The 20290-nt window shown below is 49.4% G+C and overlaps 6 protein-coding genes across 6 annotated transcripts; 3 read left to right on the forward strand and 3 right to left on the reverse strand.

Moving 5' to 3' along the window:
- Positions 1–84: 84 nt before the first annotated feature.
- BJX68DRAFT_1664 (RecQ family helicase MusN) lies at positions 85–5207 on the reverse strand. Its single transcript, XM_071036961.1, has 4 exons — positions 4714–5207; positions 1046–4659; positions 905–983; positions 85–845 (listed from the first exon to the last, which is right to left on the reverse strand). The coding sequence occupies exons 1-4, from the start codon at positions 5120–5122 to the stop codon at positions 295–297; spliced, it is 4653 nt and encodes a 1550-aa protein (XP_070905399.1). The 5' UTR covers positions 5123–5207; the 3' UTR covers positions 85–294.
- A 570-nt stretch (positions 5208–5777) lies between these two features.
- Positions 5778–8123, forward strand: BJX68DRAFT_222212 (putative Kelch repeats protein). The gene is made up of 3 exons (XM_071037948.1): positions 5778–6350; positions 6404–6549; positions 6601–8123. The coding sequence occupies exons 1-3, from the start codon at positions 5906–5908 to the stop codon at positions 8029–8031; spliced, it is 2022 nt and encodes a 673-aa protein (XP_070905400.1). The 5' UTR covers positions 5778–5905; the 3' UTR covers positions 8032–8123.
- Positions 8094–9986, reverse strand: BJX68DRAFT_1708 (pyridoxal phosphate-dependent decarboxylase family protein). The gene has a single exon (XM_071037050.1). It carries the CDS (start codon positions 9664–9666, stop codon positions 8155–8157), a length of 1512 nt encoding a protein of 503 aa, XP_070905401.1. The 5' UTR covers positions 9667–9986; the 3' UTR covers positions 8094–8154.
- Positions 9917–11704, forward strand: BJX68DRAFT_251410 (proline iminopeptidase; the record flags this gene model as incomplete). Its single annotated transcript, XM_071042382.1, has 9 exons — positions 9917–9959; positions 10015–10256; positions 10312–10556; positions 10619–10704; positions 10755–10919; positions 10967–10987; positions 11052–11190; positions 11243–11339; positions 11393–11704. 9 exons carry the CDS (start codon positions 9917–9919, stop codon positions 11702–11704), a joined length of 1350 nt encoding a protein of 449 aa, XP_070905402.1.
- Positions 11705–11860: 156 nt separating this feature from the next.
- On the reverse strand, positions 11861–13969 carry BJX68DRAFT_260152 (guanine nucleotide exchange factor MON1; the record flags this gene model as incomplete). The annotated part of the gene is made up of 5 exons (XM_071043833.1): positions 11861–11869; positions 11929–12163; positions 12216–12397; positions 12454–13316; positions 13378–13969. The coding sequence occupies 5 exons, from the start codon at positions 13967–13969 to the stop codon at positions 11861–11863; spliced, it is 1881 nt and encodes a 626-aa protein (XP_070905403.1).
- Positions 13970–14232: 263 nt separating this feature from the next.
- Positions 14233–20217, forward strand: BJX68DRAFT_222222 (cellular morphogenesis regulator DopA). Its single transcript, XM_071037949.1, has 5 exons — positions 14233–14449; positions 14527–17041; positions 17097–17320; positions 17374–18842; positions 18893–20217. Exons 1-5 carry the CDS (start codon positions 14359–14361, stop codon positions 20156–20158), a joined length of 5565 nt encoding a protein of 1854 aa, XP_070905404.1. The 5' UTR covers positions 14233–14358; the 3' UTR covers positions 20159–20217.
- The last annotated feature ends 73 nt before the right edge of the window (positions 20218–20290 follow it).

A 20290-nucleotide genomic window follows, 5' to 3' on the forward strand; every position in this document is an offset into this window, starting at 1 on the left:
TGCAAAAATACTAGGTGGGTTGCGCAGATCAAGTCACTTGTGAGAATGTTTCTCGAACAGAATCTAAAGCCCAGTACATGATATATACAAGCCATAAACAGGACCTGCAACACCTTTCACTATATAATGCCTGAGTGGATATCATCTTACGAATGGGCCAACAATAAACCTTTGGAACAGTAGACAAAAGCCGAACCTGAATGAAACGCCTAAAATGTAAAGCCACCAATTACCATACATCCTGCAGCATTCGTTAAACTCGTAATAGGCGATGAACATCAGAGAAGCCAGAGATCATAATGGCATTGCTGCAATCTGGCTTGTGGGTCGTTTTGGTCTTCCACTGGTCTCTTTTCGAGAGTAGGAGCGGCCTTGCGAACGGCCATTATTCGTTATGGGCTTGGTTCGTGAAGCTTTAGCTCTCGGTTTTGGTTCAGAGCTCTGGCGGCGAGATCGTTTGGTGGTCTTCCGCTTTTGAGGCTTGGAGCTGCTTGATTTGCTGCTAGCTTTGGGCGAAGGGCGGTATTCACCGTCCGAGTCCTCCATGGTTTGCGGGTTCCTCGGAAAGTATTGGCTGGTGACGACGTTTTCATCGCGTTGTAGGGTACTCGCTTGTTCAATGATATCGTCGAAATCACTAAATTCTCCAAATTCATCGTCATCGCTGCTGATGTTGACGACATTGGTATGGTTCGGATCAGGGACAACGCCATCGGCACCATCACGGTTCTGTTTCAACTCAGAGTAACGGCGCTGAGTGTCACGTATCAGCTTAAGCATTTTGTCGCCATAGCGATGTACTTTGTCCTCGTCAATATTGGGGATTTGGAGCATTTCCTTTTTATCTGCATCAAGTTAGCAACGCTTCAGTCCTCATTAATTCTCATTCAGTTTATTTCTTCACCTTTAGGTAAAACCATGACCATTTCGCGAAGGATGGTGTCAGTGAATGGCTGGTTCCGAAGGTCTTTCTCGAAAACAACCTAGTGCAATGTTAACAAAGTCTGCAATCCTTTTGACCGGGAATAGTAAGGTGGCACCATACTTCCTGACAAAAGCGTTTCGCATAAACCATAAAGTCCTCCGCAACCATCTTGTGAAGGGGATCCAGTTCGTCGAATCGACGATCCTGGGTGATTGGCGGCCCAGGAAGGCCTTTTCCCTTCTGCTCCCGGTTGCCAGCAACGCGAATTGGTTCAAAGCCTTCGCTGTCATCGCCATCAGAATCGTCTTCTGCATTGTCGCGGTAACGTGCCAGCCGTCGGCGGTTCGCTGCCTGAACTGGTGACGAGACATTCGTAGACTGGGGCAAAAAGCCATGCCCCGGGGCACCATGCTTCCGGGATTTACCATTCGGCGAAATTCGAACATCCATTTTGAGCTGGTGCTGACCACTCTCAAACTCTGCTGCTCGTTCGCCTAGCTTGATGTATTGGGTAGGAAAAGTACCCTGCCAAACGACGTTTTCCTCCCTCAAAGCGCCCTCGCTCAGGAGTTTGCGAAAGAGTCGTTCTGCGTCTCCTAATTCAACATCTGAACCATAACCAAAGCAGGGTGCACGCCTGTGCTCTGGGGATTTGAACTGCTTCGTAGTCCCTCGAAGAATATTCACACAATATGATATTGTGACCCTAGATTTCAGTTTCTGAAAATATCGAACAATCTTGATTGCCGATACAGCGTGCTGCGAGAAGTCCTGTTTCTCAATGGTAGCATCTGACTTGCAGTTGTCGCAAGAAGCGTTGCAATCCTGGCGCCGGAAATATTCGTTGAAATAAGCCAGAATCTGTACTCTCCTGCAATCGCTCTTGTTTTCGCAATATAGGGTGACGTTTCGCAGCATTTTGAGCTGCCGGGATTTCTGTGCTTCACTCAGATCTTCGTTTTTGTTGATCATACTCTCAAGGACGTTCACATCCCGATAGTTGAAGAAGAGGTAACAGCCGGAACGTTTGCCGTCACGCCCGGCGCGTCCAGTTTCTTGGTAATATCCTTCCAGGCTTTTTGGCATGCTGTGATGTATGACGAATCGCACATCAGGCTTGTCGATCCCCATGCCAAAAGCGATAGTAGCAACTATCACATGTATTTCCCCATGTTGCCAGCGCTGCTGGATCCGAGACCGCTGCTCTGCTTCCAAGCCAGCGTGGTAATGGTCCGCTTTTATTCGATGCTCATCCCTAAGCTTTTCTGCTACCTTTTCGCAGTTGCTGCGGGAAAGACAGTAAACAATACCGGATTTTTTCCGATACTTGTTGATAATATCGGCGATGTTCTGCACAAGTTCGCTGGGTTTGGATTTGGACCGAACTTCGTACGTCAGGTTGGGCCTGTTGAAGCTTTGAGTGAATACTTCGCACCCATCCATCTTCAGATTGTGTATAACGTCGGCCTTGACATTCTCCGTTGCCGTTGCGGTCAACGCCATCATGGGGACCCCGGGTAACCGAGCTCTGAGTCCACCCAGCTCCTTGTAGTCAGGGCGAAAATCATGGCCCCATTGACTGACACAGTGAGCTTCGTCAATCACAATCCGCGCTAGCCTTCGCTTGTCAGCCAGTGTTTCGAGGCGTTCGGCAAAGGTCACGTTTTTGTTGATCATTTCAGGCGTGATATACAAAAGTTCAATTTGTTTTTCCGGGGCTCGACCAGACAACGTGCTCATTATCCACTGGCGCTCTTCCCGCTGAGTCTCGCCATTTATCAAATACGCTTTGATCTTGTTTTTTCGGAGATGAGAGACTTGATCCTGCATCAGGCTGAGAAGCGGCGAGATCACAATAGTAACCCCTTTAGTTGACCCGCTAGACACAACGGACGGAAGTTGGTAACAGAGAGACTTCCCCCCGCCTGTTGGCATCAGAACGAAGGTATCTTTTCCGCTAAGTGTGGCGTCGATCGCTTCAAGCTGATTCATTCGAAACCCGCGGAGGTGGAATCTCTCTTTCAATGCATTTTTGACATCTTTGGTCCACGAGTGCTCGTTCCATAGAGCGCCATGGGTCTGCGACTTTTGTGTAGCTGGAAGTCTTGGGGCATTCCCAGAGGTCTCAGCAAATACAGGGCGGCTGTAGGGTTCCTGTTTTTCATTCGCGACGGGTTGCTCATTCTGAAAACAGTCCGCAGCTTCCAGCATTTCTTCATCAAAAGCATCCATGCCGAATTCGTCAATGTCCTGCGCCGGAGGTGGAGGAGAACCCATGACTCTCGTGAAAGTTGTCTCATCGTCGCTTATCGTTGGATCATCATAGTCAAACTGTCCCCTTTTCGGGCGCGCCAGGGGGCTATTCGCAAAAGAATATGCTTCACGTCTTGTCGGGCTCAAGCGGTAGTCGTTGACGTTTAACAAGGCGGGCGCAAGTGAACGCGAAAACGCAGCATCGTCGGCCACAGAACGTCTGTCAAATCTACTCCTGTCCAAGCTACTTCGCGATGCTTGGGGTAAGGAGTCTGGGCGCTCAGAGGAGGATTTAGGGTCGCCCAAAGACATGTTGTCCAGGGCAAAAAATAAATCAGCTTCAAGGAGCAGACGGCGTATGTCGGTTTCTATGTCCTTCAGCTGTGATAAGACCTTCTTCTGCTGTTCAATTTCTGGCAACGCGCTTGATGGGCATCCTTCTCGATGTACAACTTGCAAGATAGCATGCTTCAGAGCCTGCGACTCCGATTCATATTTTTTGTAGGCAGACTTCTGCGTCTTCAGTGCCTCAACTGCGTATTTTTGAGCTGTAACGACGTTGTTCTCTGAGGCAAGTGCTGCAATGTCAGGACCTTGTTCGCCTCTCATTACCTTTTCGTAAACAATATCCGAGTTCTTCTGAATGGTGTTTTGAAAGTGTTCTAGCAGGGCACCTAGCAGATTATCGGAGATTTGCAGAAATCTTTCAAGATCCTGATCGACAGGTTCGGTGGTTGTCTTTGAAGCAATTGACGACGCTGTTGGAAGAGGGTCGAGCCTTCGGGGGGTCGCAATGCTTTCTTTGACTGTGACAGCTCGAGTCGCTTTCGATGTGACTGTTGAATCGGGAGACATAGGTACTTTTCGCTTAGCGGACGTTGTCAGTTTAGGGGTCCTTTTCGGCTTCTCTGATGGCAAGATTGGGTATAATGCATTGTCCACGTTTCGAGGAGAACCCAACTTGCTGCTCATCCAGTCTTCGAACAAGCTACCGGCACTATCATCATCAGAGTCAGGAATAGCTTGATTTCTCACGGCTGCTTTAGTAGACGAGTGTCCCTGTTCTCCAGCTCGGGAGAGAGAAGCGTCATCTCTTGGAGTTTGTGTAATCCTTTTCCGAGGAGTTTGTGTTGACAGAGGACAATCAGTCTGAGCCTTTTTACCAGAGACAAAAGGCGACTGGGCTCCGCGACGTTCCCTAGGAGATAACAGGTCACACGCATACTCATCACTCTTCCTTTTCTTGCCCCGTTTCTCCATCGGCTGCTGTCTAGATGCAGCATCCACGCTCCAAAGGCGCCGTGGCTCCCCAAATTCTTCGCCAGTTCCAGATGAAGTTGGTATGCGGTCAAAGTCCCCAGTCAAGTCAACCGTGTCGATGTCGTCCAAGGATGACGGTAGCTCCAGGTCCTGGTTCGCTCGAAGGGTGGTGGGTAACTGGTCTCTGCGGCTGTGAAAGGATGAGAAGGCACTGGGAGATTCTTTTAATCCTATCTGTTAGCATTGCAGTTGCTTCTTTTTGGTTTACGGAGTACCTTTAACGCCCTTGGTCCTTGAGGGGGTCTGTGTAACTTCTCGTTTGCTGGGCGAGCGCATCTTCGGAGACCTTCGAGCCGAGCCAGGCGACTCTTTTTTCTGACTGAGCATCCGAGGTTTGCTCGCCGCTGGGGGAGCCAACATCAGACGCGCCATTTCTGTGTCCGAAGCTAACTCGATCTCGTCAATCACATCATTCTTAGTATCCGTTTGTAGGACCGGATGCGAGTTCCTGATGCTGAGTTCTTCGGTTTGACTCGCCAACAAGCTCAAAGTTGGGACGGTATTGCTATAAGAATTGTTCGGGTTCACATGGGATTCCCACGCGGGCGGCGTCAGAACTGGGTAGAGCGATGGGCCTTGATCCAGTAGCCATTTGAGATGGATCTTCAAATTGCTTCTAGTCATAGGGGCGTCTGCACGTGTTCATCGTTCCTTCGAGTATCGCATGGGCGGCATCCGTACTTCCAAGGTCGTTCGCTGGGCAGCTCGTCTTTCTTGTAGTATAATAACCAGAGCGATCAACGGTTGCTGGAACGCGTCGCCCTAGGAAAACGCGCGGTCACGTGATCGGTGGGCCAATCAAGGTAAGAAAGTCGATGCTCGTCGGTGCGGCATGAACATCTATTTCTATTTTATTTTTCTTGAATAATGAGGTGACTTCAAGTATGATTTTTTGATTAGAGCATGCTCTCTGATATATTTGTCTATAACAGCATATTTCACCCAGGTCTGAACTCAAAGATCGATCATGCTGCCGAGTACTTAGTACTCTTTACTAGTAAGAAACCGAAAATATATAGTAGTCTAGAAGTCCTTTTCGCTTCCAATCTACCTCCAAAAAGAGAGCACTGTAGTTACGTTGACGACGTCCAATACATGACTGGGATTAGGTGCGCATGCCAAGATCTCTATATAGCAGTGCTCCAAGCATAAAATTTTATAAGACTCCAGGTTGAATAAGGCAAGAATAGACACCTTGATGTCGCTGTAATCCCAATACATCAATAATACAGTGTACCAAAAAAATGAGGGGGATTGATATTTTTTTCTCTTCACCCCGCGCAAAGCTCCATACAAATCCACATATATCTACCCTGCGAAGAGATTTGGGGACCAAAAGTTTTCACAACATTGATTTTTATCGCAAAACTTGGTTCCCGAACAAAATATTGGATCGAAGCCTGAATTATGGGCAAAAAGAACAAGAAATCCGCGGAGCACAAGGAGCGCATAGCAGCAAAACAGTCCAAAAAGGCAGACAAGAAAGAGAAGAAGGGCAAGACAAAAGGCCGAGATGCGGATAGTGACGCCGAAGATGCGGATCTAGATGCTATCCTTGCACAATATGCAGAGGAACAAGCGCGCTTTCTCAAGGTCACCGAGGTCGTTTCAGAGCCACCGTCTCCTCGCTCGTCTGCGACTGTGCTTGCGTCTCCATCGAACAGAAATGAACTGTTGATATATGGCGGAGAGTACTTTGATGGAACATTGGCTACATTCTTTAACAACCTGTTTGTTTATCTTATTGATCGAGGAGAGTGGAGAGAGGTTACGAGTCCGAATAGTCCATTGCCGAGGAGTGGACATGCCTGGTGCCGGGGAGGGAATACCGGGGGCGTATACTTGTTTGGAGGTGAGTTATGTATATTGACAGTTGATGAAGGAGGTTCAACTAATTTGGAGAAGGTGAATTCTCATCGCCGAAGCAAGGTACATTTTACCACTACAATGATTTTTGGCACCTTGATCCCTCCACAAGGGAGTGGACTCGCCTGGAGACCAAAGGGAAAGGCCCTCCTGCTCGGAGTGGGCACAGAATGACTTATTACAAGGTGAGTTCAAGTACCGAGGTCCCATTGTTCATCCTTTGACGCCTACCCTAGAATTACATTATCCTTTTTGGTGGATTCCAAGACACATCACAGCAGACAAAGTACCTCCAGGACCTGTGGATATATGATTGCTCAAAGTATACATGGTTTAGCCCGACGCTATCCACTGCCTCGCAGAAGCCTGACCCGCGGTCTTCCTTTTCATTGCTCCCACATGAATCCGGGGCCGTTCTATACGGTGGGTACTCCCGCGTCAAGGTTTCTACAGGAGTTGGAAATAAACCGACCAAGGGAGGCGCCCAGCGTATGACTATGAGGCCCATGGTGCACCAAGACACCTGGTTCCTTCGAATTACGCCACCTGCACCTGAAGCGCCAGCATCAACACTCCCAACAGTCCGTTGGGAACGCCGCAAGAAACCTGCGAATTCCCCCAATCCGGCCAGGGCTGGTGCAACCATGGCATACCACAAAGGGCGAGGTATTATGTTTGGTGGTGTCCACGATGTCGAATTGAGCGAAGAGGGCATTGACAGCGAATTTTTCAATACCCTTTTTGCTTGGAACACAGACAGAAACCGTTTCTTCCCTCTGGCGCTTCGGCGTTCAAAGACGGCGAACAAAAAGCAGTCAAACCAGGTCAAGTCGCGAGACAGAGCCAAAGCTGACGAAGAGGAACTGTTGCGGAACCTGAAAGCTCTAGAAGCTAAAAAGGGTATAATAGCCGACGACGATGATGATGCTGAATTATTGCAAAGCCAGTCTAGGGTGGACGACGAAGCCGTTGAATCAGAAAAACCGGCCGTTGTTCGCTTTGAAATGCCTCACATGCGATTTAACGCCCAATTAGCGGTTCAAGAAGATACCCTCTTCATCTTTAGCGGTACTTTTGAGAAGGGAGACCGCGAGTTCACATTCAACGACATGTATTCCATTGACTTGGTCAAAATGGACGGGGTCAAGGAAATTTTCTACAACGAGCCTGGTAATTGGCATCTACTCAACGAAGAAGATAGTGATGAGGAAATGGATGAAGATGAGGAAGAAGAAGAAGACGAAGAGGAAGATGAGGAGGTTGCCATGTCGCTCGACACTGCCTCCCCAGCAACTACCGAGCTGACTGTACCTTCAGTAACCCAAGGGATGGAACAGTTAGACGTGGAAGAGCAAGGAGCAGAGCCATCTATTCAGGATAGCAGACCACTCCCTCGTCCATTCGAGAGCTTACGGGAGTTTTTCAGTCGTACATCTGAAGAATGGCAGAAGATCCTGCTTGACACCCTGAAAGAGAAGGGGGTAGCCCTGGAAAAGAACATCAAGGAGCTCCGGAAAGACGCCTTTGACATGGCGGAAGAGAAGTGGTGGGATAGTAGAGAAGAAGTTACGGCATTGGAAGATGAGCAGGAAGCGGCAGGGATTGGCGAGGTTGTTAGCATCGCTGACAGAGGTGAGAATGCCGGTGGTGCTGGACGACGGAGATGATCTTGAGTCCATTTTTCCAATGCGAACAGCCAAGCAGGCCTATAGGATAATCGTTACTACGAACTTGATCTATATTAACAGTGTATGAGACCTATATCCTATACTATCTTCCAATGGTCCTGCTTAATCCATTTCCACTATACTTTCAAGTACCCCTCTCACGTTATCAAAGTCTGTTTCTTCGGCCCTCCAGTTGGAGATGGCAATGCGGCAGGCCGGTCTGCCTTGCCAGGAGGTACCTGAGACGAACATCTTAGAGGTAGCATTGATCTTCACCGTAAGTTGGCGATTGAGGTCGTCGTCTTTGGCGCTAACCAACACAATCATAAACGTTCGCTCAAGCAGCTCTTCCTTCCCCTCTACTTCAGGTAGTACATTGTATTTAGGGTGGTCAAAAAGCCATCCTGCGATCCGTCTAGCGAGTCGAATCTGTGTCTCGAGGATCTTTTGGTATCCGGAGCTTCCGTATGCTAATAGGGACGCATAAACGGGTAATGCTCGAAACCTTCGGGAGTTCTCTATACCAATGTTCAACGGAGACGGTATTGACTGTTCTTCGCTTTTACCACCTGTTAGATACGCTGCGTTGGCATTCTGGAAGACGTCCATAGCCACGCCCTGGTGCCGACAGAAGAAGAAGCCGCAATCATAGGGCACGTTGAGAAATTTGTGGGCGTCTCCTGCAAGAGAGTCCGCTAATTCAATCCCCTCGCAGCCCTTCTTGATGACACTGAACTCTGGGGTCTCTGGCAGAATGCGACCGAAGATCCCAAACGCCCCGTCCACATGGAGCCATGCTCCATACTTATCACATAAAGTTCGTAGAGTGCGCATCTCATCGAGCCCGCCTGTGGCAAAATGCCCGGTATTGACCTCACCGCATGACACAGCGACAATGGTCGCCTTGTCTGACCTTTGAAGCTGTACTTCTAGTAGCTCCAGGTCGAACCGGAGATGATCATTCTTGGAGGAAACGTCCTTGACGTTGGCCCGGCCAAACCCCAAGATCCCTGATGATTTAACAAGCGACGAATGTGGCATTGTTGAGAGAATCTGCAAACCCGAAAGCCCTGCTGCTTGCATAGTTTCAAACAGTCCAGACTCGCCCACACTTCGGAGGGATGTCACGCCTTTTCTAGTGAGGGCACTCCGTAGCACATATTCTCGTCCACAAGCTAGCCCTAAGATATTGCTCGCTGTCGCCCCAGTGGTGAAGGTACCGTTTTGCCATTTGCGATCGAACTTCAAGAGATCAAGGAGAAGCCCCAAAGCAGAATATTCGACATCCGTCGCGATGGTATGCTCAGTGAGATGTACTTGGACATTTTGGTCATAGGCAGAAACGATACTATCGGCGAAAAGAGCAGCTGGGGTAACGCCACCGGTGACAAATCCGTAGTACCGGGGACTGATGCTGCTGTTGTTGAAAGCTGGAACAATGTCGTCCAAGATGTGACGTTTAGCGGACTCGAATCCAATTCCATTAGCTTTAAGTGAACTAGGAAGAGTTGCTCGTGCGCGTGCTAGACTGGAAGCATCAGGCAAAACAGTTGACTTGGTCGATTGGGAAATCTCCCAGAGCGTCTGCTGGAGCTGGCCATGCGCCTTTGCGCTGGATTCGACTTTGACGTTCATGATTGGAGATGCGGCAAGGGCTAGGCAGGACACGGACTTTACACGAGGAGGGGTAAATAATGCCGGGCTGGTTGGTGCTTTTTAAAATCGCTCCCCCGGTCCTGAATAGAATTGTGGGAACGGTCCGTTTGCCGGAGGAAACACAGAAGGGGGAATCTTCAAGCAACACGGCTCAGCTGCTGCAACCTCGTCCCCAAAATCATCCCCTCCTTTTCCCCCCCATCGAAGCTCGGAGTAGTGTAGATAAACAATGGCTGCAAAACTCATTGACCGACAATTCCATAATGTCCCAGGCACGTTTTATCCCTGAATAAAAAAGCATTCGATCACGCTGACTTGCATTCTCAGGTAGATTCCGGGTGGCAGAACTGTTCTTCGAGGTTCCCATCAACTACAGCCAGCCAGGAGATGGAGCGCTGCGATTATTTGCTCGCAGTATCTGCCGTGCAGTGAAGCCAGTTGATCCTGGAAAGGACGAGAAACACCCGCAACTCCCTTGGCTTGTCTACTTGCAGGGCGGCCCCGGTATGGGGTGTCGCCCTCCCCAGGAGTATGGCTGGGTTGGAACTGCTTTAGATAAGGGATATCAGGTGTGCTATGCTGCTTTCCGACTCCCTAAGGGCCTCCGCTGACGTGTTTTGGCAGGTATTGTTTCTTGATCAACGTGGAACTGGACTCAGTTCAACCATCACAGCAGGCACTTTGGCTTTGCAGGGAAATGCTATCAAACAAGCCGAATATCTGAAACACTTTCGGGCCGACAACATTGTGCGGGACTGCGAAGCTGTTCGTCGGTGTCTCACCACAGACTACCCCGAGGAGAAGCGAAAGTGGAGTATAATCGGACAGAGCTTCGGAGGGTTCTGCGCCGTGACATATCTTTCTATGTTGTGAGTGAGATTCTGAAACACGCAATCCAAACTATATACTGATATTGGTATCTCATCAAAAGCCCAGAGGGTCTTGCCGAGGCTTTTATCTGCGGCGGGCTTCCGCCGTTAGTCAACGGGCCAGATGCTGTCTACTCACGCACTTACGGTGCGCCTTACCTGGAAAATTAGTGTTGATAGTACGCTAATTCCCGGTAGAAAAGGTATTGGAGAGGAACAAATCTTACTACTCCAAGTTCCCCGAAGACGTGGCTCGGGTGAAGGGAATCGTCGAGTACCTGAAGCAAAATAAGATCACGGTGCCATCCGGCACACTTACTCCTCAACGGATCCAGCAACTCGGGATCATGTTTGGCATGCATGGTATGAAGAGATGGCCCACCGCTGAGACCGTTACTAACATAATTTAGGTGGGCTCGATAGCGTTCATGGTAATGCCGCCGAGCTTCCGATCAGGGCATAGAGAGACGGTTACTGAACGTTGAAATCCAATAGATCTGATCCTGCGCGCCACGAGTGACTTAGACTCCTTCGGGTTTCTCACGCATCCCACACTCGTTGCCCTCGATAGTTACGGCGGCTACGATAACAACGTCATTTACGCTATACTCCACGAGTCAATTTACTGCCAAGGGTAAGGAGCGGTTCATCCCCTGTGTAAAATGGACAAATACTGAAAGAAACAGGGAGGCCTCAAACTGGTCTGCCGACAGACTACGATCCTCGAATCCCTGGTTCAGTCTTACCACTGATTCACCCGAAATCCTTTTTACTGGAGAGATGGTAACTCCTTTAGCCTGGCTCCACATGGATTTCCACTAACTTTAGAATGACAGATATACAAGGACATGTTCGACTCCTACAGCGAGCTTAATCAGATCAAAGAGGTGGCGGATATTCTAGCAGCAACAACCGACTGGCCCGCGCTCTACGACGAGGAACAGTTAGCGAAGAATGAAGTGCCCGTTTATGCGGCAACGTACTTGGAGGATATGTATGTGCATTTCGAGCACGCGTCGAACACAGCGGCGAAGATCAAGGGTATCAAGCAGTTCATCACGAATGTGATGTATCATAACGCCATCCGGAGCAAGGCGGACGAGGTTTTCCAGCAGCTCTTCGCGCTGAGGGATGATACGATTGACTAGAGCACTGGACGCTCTTTAGATTCCATGACTCAGACGCTAAAGTAAGGATGCGGATGTGCCGGGAGATCTTGAAAGTCGAGCAAATCTCATGGATTTTCAATTGGAGAGCATGGTTACTAGGATGATGAATACCACATGGATACCAGAGGAGTAGACTCAAAACACCTAGTAGAAGGCATTAGTCGCGAGTTAGCTTCGACGCAGGCAATTGAGGAAACACTTACGGCCCCCCCAATAATGAATAACCTCTCCTCCTCCTTCTGCACCCACTGTACAATCTTACTCGCACTCTGCGCAAGCGCGTTTCGATTCGCATGCGGCCCAGCAACACAGTAAAGCTCGAAGACCGGTGTTACCCAAGCAAACGAACTAGAAGACTGAGTGACGCAGTGGTGGACCTTGGCATGCGTATGCTTTGCGTGTACGCTTGCGTGAAGATTGTTGTACGTTGAGATTAACCTGTCTCGTAATGATTAGTTTGGAACTCAAGCGAGGGGGAGTGTAGGTATACCTTCGGCGTCGGGCAACCGATGAGAACTCTGGAGCATAGGAGGACATGGTGAACTGTACGTTTGCCCTTGATTTATATACGAAGTGGTGCAGGACGGTTCCTGGGACGATGTCGGTTGTAGTAGGTCGGCCTTTGCCAATGGCGTCTTTTATGATTTTGATGCTGCCATTCTTCTCCATTTGCTGGATGATGTGGTTAGTGGTCTCTCACCCATTGCGAGTCGTGTCTGAGTGAATACCTCGACGAAGCTGTCCCTCATCTTCTGCATTTCGAAGAAGCTTTCTTTGTCGGTACTTATTAAAATGATCGCGACTGACTCCTCTGTGGTCGCTGTATCTTCGGCAGCGGTTTCGGCATCTTCCCTGAGATCAAGGAAGCTGACGTACATGTATAGGTATCCGCTGCTGTTGAACCCAGGAAGGCATACGGGAATCCAGCTCTCACCACCCCCAGCCTTAACGGCTTCGGCTTCAAAAATCATATTGAATAGGAGTTGAAGGTCACCAGGGTGTAAAGAGTGTTTCTTTGGCCTCACAACGCTCACTAATCGACCGCCTGCGACGACTAAGCCATATAATAGATTGTTGACTTTCGTTTTCAAGAGAGCGTTGTTGATTGTCTGACGGTGTGATTTGCGGATCTTCAAGCACTCTAGTGCTGATAGTAGAGTGGAAGGCGAGCCTCTTGTGAAGCTATCTGCCAACGTGGAGAGGAGGGTTTCCGAGCCCTGCAGAGGACGTTTCAAGTCGGTAGATGGCCGTACAGAGAATAGATGTCTCAAAGATGGTAACGTCAACGTGGAGAGAATCTGCATATATAGTGCCTCGAGTTGAAGCTTAAGCTGAGTGTCGCTTTCAAGGATTCGACTAATGGCAACTAAGTATAGAGGCCCTTTCGCCACCACTGCAAACTTGGTCTCACCAGCAGTGAAGCCGCTCAAGCGGTCTTTGGAATCTTCATAAGAGGAAATGATGGTTTGGATGATGCCAACGTAGGTGGATATTAGCCCACCATCGCCATGTCTTGTCCATATCGGCTTTCCAGCAGCCGATAAGATGATATAGTGTTTTCGTTTTGCTTTCCATTTCTCGAGTACCAGCTCTGCTCGGTTAATGTGTTGTTAGCATGGAACGCAGTCGTGATGTTACGGTAGTTTTCGTACCTTCATTCCCTTCCTCTACATCGATCTCCCCAACCGGCTCAAATTCAGTGGTGAAATCATCTTCCATATCGTCGGCTTGGAATTCCGGAAACTGCATCAAGCCAGTGCTATCTTGTTGAACCACCCCTAAGTCCGACGATGCCAGATCACCAAATATGTTTTCCCCATCTCCTGACTCGGAGTATGGTGCATAACTTCGGATGCTTGCGCTGTCTCCAGCGTCACTCCCTCCTTTGGGAGTTGCAAGATGGCTCAAGCTAGCTTTCGCGCGTACGGCTGTCGGGAGGCAGCGAACCGGTAATCCTTCCTTCCCAGCCTCATGAAAAGTAGTTTCAGTCAGCGATACAGCCGTGGTGGCTCTGGACTGCAAGCTTGGATGCACTGCCGGCGTGTTTAGCCGTGGAGTTCCAAGAACTGTCCCTCCATCGTCCAACAAGCTCAATGTAGTTGGCCGCGGGGGTAACGGTGGGGGCCGGCCTTCGGGGCTCGAGCTGCGGTCGGAGCTACTATGGAGCTGGGCAGATTGCCCTGACGTAGGAACGTCGCCGTCACTGAAAGATGTGTGTGATGCATGGGGATCGGTCGACTCCATGCTAGTCGAGTTGCGAGCATGTGGAAGAGCAGAACGATAAGGGCGGAACTTTGCGTGATGCAATGAGCGTTTGCAGATCAGCGAAACATCCGGCCTATAACTGTTTGATAGACGTTCAGGTCAGGTCTAGATAGTGGACTGCCCATCATGGCGCTGCGGAGGTGTTGTAGATCAAGACTTGCCGGGGCGGAGAAGCTCCCCCAAGGCGGACAAAAACAGCGACTCACTGCGGACGTCTGCCTGTTTCGGCTTCGTGGCTTCACCTGCATTTCAACCCAACATGGACTTCCTCCTCGTAACATCTTCTGTTCAGACTGCCTCACGTCTTTGAATTATGATGCAGCGTACTCCGCCGGTTCCTGTGTCATCTACCAGCCCACAATCGCACCATGAGCCTTGATCCGAGCTCGTTCCCAAGGTCCAACTCCCCCGCAAGCTCCGATAGCTCGTTGACGCGCTCCCGGCTACGGGGGAAAGAAGGTATGATTTTCACATAGCGATTTCATGCTGCCTGTCTATAATTTAACGATCCCATCTAACGTGTAGCCTTCTTATAGGCTCCTTGAAGAAAGACAAGAACTACCGCCGATATGCCTCCAGCGTCGAACGTGCCCTGTCTCTGTTTGATACCACTTTGCAAGAATGGGCGGACTACATCTCGTTTCTGAGCAGGCTTCTTAAGGCGCTCCAGTCTCACCCGCCTGACCTCCCTATCGTTCCTCACAAGGTCGTCGTCTCCAAGCGGCTATCGCAATCTATGAACCCATCTTTACCCGCCGGAGTACATCAGAAGGCGCTAGAGGTCTACACCTACATCTTCAACTTGATTAGGCCAGAAGGTCTATCTCACGACCTTCCTTTATACTTTCCGGGCATTGCTCCTACCCTGACGTTTGCTTCCCTTACCGTGCGCCCGCTATTTCTGTCCTTGGTGGAAACGTATGTGTGCGCTCTAGAACCATGGGCAATCCGACCAGCCCTGAAGGCGATCATTCTGTCATTGCTACCGGGGCTTGAGGAAGAGACGAGTGACGACTTCGAACCCACTCTTCGTCTTATCAACGGCCTTCGTGAGATTGCTAGTCGAATGGACACACACCGAGCCGGGACAGAAGCGAACTCAACTGGTCAATACTTCTGGCAATGCTTCTTCCTTGCGTCTATTACTAGCCCTAGTCGGCGCTCAGGCGTACTAGCTTATTTGAACCGCTATCTTCCCAAGCTGGGTGTCACGGACCGCAGGCCCAGTAAACATGATGAGGCAGACGCAGCCAAAATACCTCAAGATATGCTGGTGGCAGCTGACTCTGTCATTCTTCCAGAGCCTGGCTTACTCATTCGGTGCTTTGCGACAGGTCTAGCCGATGAACAAGTACTGGTCCAGCGCAACTTCCTCGATCTACTGGTAACCCACCTCCCTCTGAGTTCGCCTATCCTGCAGTCGCGTATCACGGAAGACGATCTTCAGCAGCTCATTATCGCGGCGGTTGGTGTGGTCTCTCGCCGAGACATGAGTCTAAACCGCAGACTATGGGCTTGGCTTCTGGGCCCTGAGCCTCCTGGAGATCGGACCTCATTCGAAGCACGCCCGTCCACGTCCGGAAGCACATCTAAATCGATCATTGAAAGCGAAGAGCTCTCTCAATCTCAGTATTTCAGTCGATTCGGTCTGACGCCATTGGTGAAAGGGCTTCTTCGAATGCTCGGGAAGGAGACTAGTGCCCCCAATGAGAAATCGCGGCCTTTCCGTATAACCCTTTCGCTCATGGATCGATGGGAAGTCGGTGGCCACGTTGTGCCAGCGGTCTTTCTACCTTTCATCCGAAGTGTTCGAGCCTACGGACAGACAGCACCCAAACATCATTTTGAAGAGGTGTTTCGCAGCGCTACATCGTTCTTTGACGGGGTGGAAAGTGGTATGATTTTCTCCGAGCTCCTCAATCTTGTGGACTGGGACACCAATGAGCTTAGAGGTGATATGAAGCGTGTACTGGACAACCTAAACCTCGCTCATTTTATTCTGGACCACTTCAATGTCCGAGAAGAGGACATGGTCTTGAATCATGCGCCACTGCTCACCCTATCTACTCTGATCAAAATGAGCGAGTTATCCTCGGATACTCTGTCATCGGTGGACCCCGAGCAGTTACAGAATCTGTCCAATGGGCTGACAAAGGTGATGGGTTCCTTGACCATGTTACTCACAGAGCGTGCTTTCCTCCGAAAACCGGATTCTAAGAATGCGTCGAACGGTCAACCACCACTCGAAGTTAATGGCTCTGCCGCTTTGATCCATAAATTCTACGACAAAAGCAGAAACAGCCTTGACCCGCAGCCATTTCCCTTTATTCCTAGGGACCTGGCGGAGTTAATCATAAAAAAGGTTTACGAACTGACTATATCTGCTCTCGATGGTAGTGATAATACTGCGTCGCTATCGGAAAGACTGAGTCTTCTGATAGTGATACTGAAAAAGCTCCCTAGATCGCGTGTCTTGCGGGACAAGAGACTCTATCTGGCTATCAATGATCGCGTTCAACTTGCCAATGCCGAATCATCCACAGCGTCATTTTCACTAATCTCCTCGATCTCGTCGACTATCACAAATTTATACTACATCCAGAAACTCGGATATTACATTAGCTATGAGGATGTCTCGGATTTGATCCCACTTCTAGTCAGACAGCTCTGGCAATACCTTTCTCCAATGAGCCCAAAGTTTCATGTTGAAGCAGTCCGCTGCTTATGGAATCTGCACTCAATTTCGTGGCCTGACCACCTAGTTGAATCTTCAATTACCTCCTTGATGTTTAGTACTTCAGCTTCAGATTCCTATCAGCTGTCTTCTGGAGATCAAGCTGGTAAATATTTTGTGCTTTGGAGTCATAGCCACCATGGAACATACGAGCTCCCTCCGAAGCACTTGCACGATTCCACGCAGTCTCAGGTTTCTTACCACTCCTCGATGCTTGAGCGACCGCTTTTCATCGTCTTGGATTTGCTGTCTCAAGGATCATCCCAAGCTGCCCAGGTCGTCCAAACATGGCTTCAGGATTTGCCATCGGTAGCCAAGTGAGTTCAGCTTAACGACATGAAACCATAATTCATCAACTAACAACCCCGCTAGGGTTTTTCGTATACTGATTTCGAAGCTCGAGAGTGTCCTACATCGAGGAAATCAACTTGGAACATTTGAAGGAAACACAGTCGTATCTCCTGATGACCACTCCGAGTGCAATTATCTCCTGGAGACGATTCATAATACGATGGATGCTCTCAGCCATAACGGATGGATAGTGCTTCTCACCCAGACAATGGCACAAAATAACAGGCGTGTTTCTGTTTCCGAAGGTTCGTTCTGGACATGAATTCTTGAGATACATTGTCTAATAATCAGCAAGCAGACAACACCGATGCACCGAGTCTTCACTCTGTTATATTTCAAGCTTCTCTGAAAGTAGTGAGTGGATACACCTCAGATACCAAGATGGCAAGCCCGGAGGAAGTCAAGTTGCAGCAAATATCGCTTGTAATCATGCGCCAGCTCCTGCTAGGACCAGGAGCTGAAGAACTTGTTGAATCTGGAATCGACGCACTCCTTGTTGATCGACTCCTGCTCACATTAAATGAGGGTGGAGATGTTGCAATTCAAGCGGCCCTTATTGACACGCTTCAAGCTGTCCTGAAAGTACGGTTTGCTCAAGCCTATTCGCCACTACCCGCTCCCAAGCCAAAGCATCAAAGGACAAGTTCGCGCGAAAAGTTAACCAGTCCGTCGATTCTATCCTTCACAAGTGACAAACCGGAGAAGTCGCCACTACTACCCCCAGCACCCCAACCCCCTCAGCGTCTTTTAGATTGCCTGCTCAAAGGAATCAGTTCACCGAACTCGAGAAAGATCATTGATAAGTGGACAACCCTTTTATGTGAAGTACTCCCACTATACTCCAGCTCCATCTTTCAGATTCTCCTGAAATTAGTGGACTGTTTGAGCAAGGATATTAAGCAATCTTACGCAAGTCTTCAGTCCTCATTCAAAGACACTGAGAGTTGGCCCCAGGACGGCGCGGAGCATACCACTATATCCTTACTTACCGGCTTTGAGACTTGCATTGCAGCCGCCCATGAACGACTTCTCACAGAAGAAGCCAACATACCAGCAGCCAAGAGCCCAGATCAAACTCACGGCTTCTTTGGAAATATGGTGTCAGGAGTGTTCAACTCTGATGCCGGTCATCCCCGCTCCAGTGCGATGAATAACAGACTTACCGTCCTACTATCATTCCAAGACGCTGTGCGTCTTTGCTTCTCGATTTGGTCGTGGGGAGCTGAAGGAAAAGCCAGCCTTCCTCAAGACGCGGAATGTATCGCTTCGTTTCAGTATACGTCATTGCGAATGCGGAATAGGTCTCGCCGCATCTTAGAGCACCTGTTCACTGCTGAGGCATTGGAATGTCTTGAAACGATGGTAGATATGTGGATAAAGTCAGACGGCGAGACTTCGCCTTTGATCTTTAGTCTGCTTCACACTCTGGATGGTTCTCGACCGAAGATAGCAATTCCAGCTATATTCAATGCTATTTATACACGAACGAATCCTGCCGCCCTTGACCCCAGCCGCAAGTCAACATTGACGACTAGTCTGAACGAGGCTGAGTTGGCCGGGTTCCTGGTTACATATGCCAAATCACTCGATGATGACGTGCTTGACGAAATATGGGCTGACTGCACAACTTTCTTGCGCGATGTGCTAAGCAACCCTTTCCCGCACAGACAGATTCTGCCACGATTAGTTGAGTTCGCTGCAATTCTGGGAGCAAAGTTGGAAAACACAAACTTTGGTGAAGATCGGAGGATGCGAAAGGAACTGGGGGTATGCTTTCCTCTCTCCTAATGACACAGATGTATACTAACGATGCTTAGGATGTCCTTCTCCGTCTTCTTACCGCTATCTTTACCAGCAAGCCCTTAGGTCTTTCACAAGAACAAGGACTTTTAGGCCGGGCTTCGTTGGATTACGATAATTCATCTGTGCCGCACACTGGGCCCGATGACATGTTGAGTATTCTTGCTGCTTCCATGCCTGCGTTCTCAACAACCCTGGGGGACTCGGACCGTATCACCACTGCGGTGTCTGGCATATCAACCAATGTGGTGGGGCCACTTATTCGTTCTCGTCTCTTTCCCAATAATCTCAACCAAAGTTTTATGGCTTTGGTGCAACATGTCGCTAAGATCCCGCAGGCTGCCAAGGTTTGGAAGAAGGATATTGCGGAAGCTTTCAATGATCCAAGATTTTTCGGCTCTCACATCGATCTAGTAAAGGGCGGCTGGATGAACCTTCTACGGCAATGGGTTCTTGCTGACAAGGACCGACTGTCTGAGCTCTTGTCTCGCCTTACACCACCAACGACAGCTGGTATCATGTTCGGTGTTGGAGCTTCCGCGGCTCGTTTGGAGGCTGACCGAAAGGCCCAATTAAATCTTCGCCGGATCAGTCTCGTGATTCTCTCAGCGAGCAACGACTACTTCGTCGCGGAAATGCCTGCCTTACTCCAAAAATTGGAAGACCTTCTGGGATCTACTGCCGCATCATCGCCCTCTTCAACCACCAGAGCTGAGATATTTATGGTCCTTCGAGCGCTTACTCTCAAGAGCACAGCCACGACGCTCAGCCAATTCTGGCCGCTCATCAACAGCGAGCTTCAAGAAGCCATTTCAGCGATATCGTCAGGAAACCAGCAAGAACTCTACAACCCCTACTCTTTACTCCAAGGCTGCAAGCTCCTTGATACACTGCTCGTACTTGCGCCTGATGACTTCCAACTCCTCGAATGGCTATACGTTACCGATACTATCGATGCTGTCTACCCACCAGAGCAATTCGAATCGACGGCGCTTGCAGACGAAGTTTCACACAACCTCGGGGTTCGGTGGTCCACTTCGTCTGATGGGCCGAGAAGAGAATCGACGGACCTTCACCGTGGGGTAAGGTACCCAGGTTTAAATTCGGACTGGATACGCGAGACTGCTAAGGACGAGATTGTCGATCGGGTACTTCGACCATTCTTTGACCAACTCAGTATTCATGCGTTCGAGAGCACGTACAGCATCAGCAGCCCGAATCTGGATGCTTGCCATGATGATCTGCTGGCAGATTTGTTCAACGAAAGTACGATGGCTAATTAGGCTGGATGTATAAGTCGGGTGTCATAACTAGATGTACCATACTAAAAAATAAAGATCATTTCATCAATTTTGTTAGGTGGTGCGTGCTGTAGTATAGAGCGAAGGGCCTGATTGGCTGCACCAGCCCAACTT

Source organism: Aspergillus pseudodeflectus (assembly GCF_044049435.1).
Source record: "Aspergillus pseudodeflectus strain CBS 756.74 chromosome Unknown BJX68scaffold_1, whole genome shotgun sequence".
In the NCBI taxonomy this organism is placed as follows: Eukaryota; Fungi; Ascomycota; class Eurotiomycetes; order Eurotiales; family Aspergillaceae; genus Aspergillus; species Aspergillus pseudodeflectus.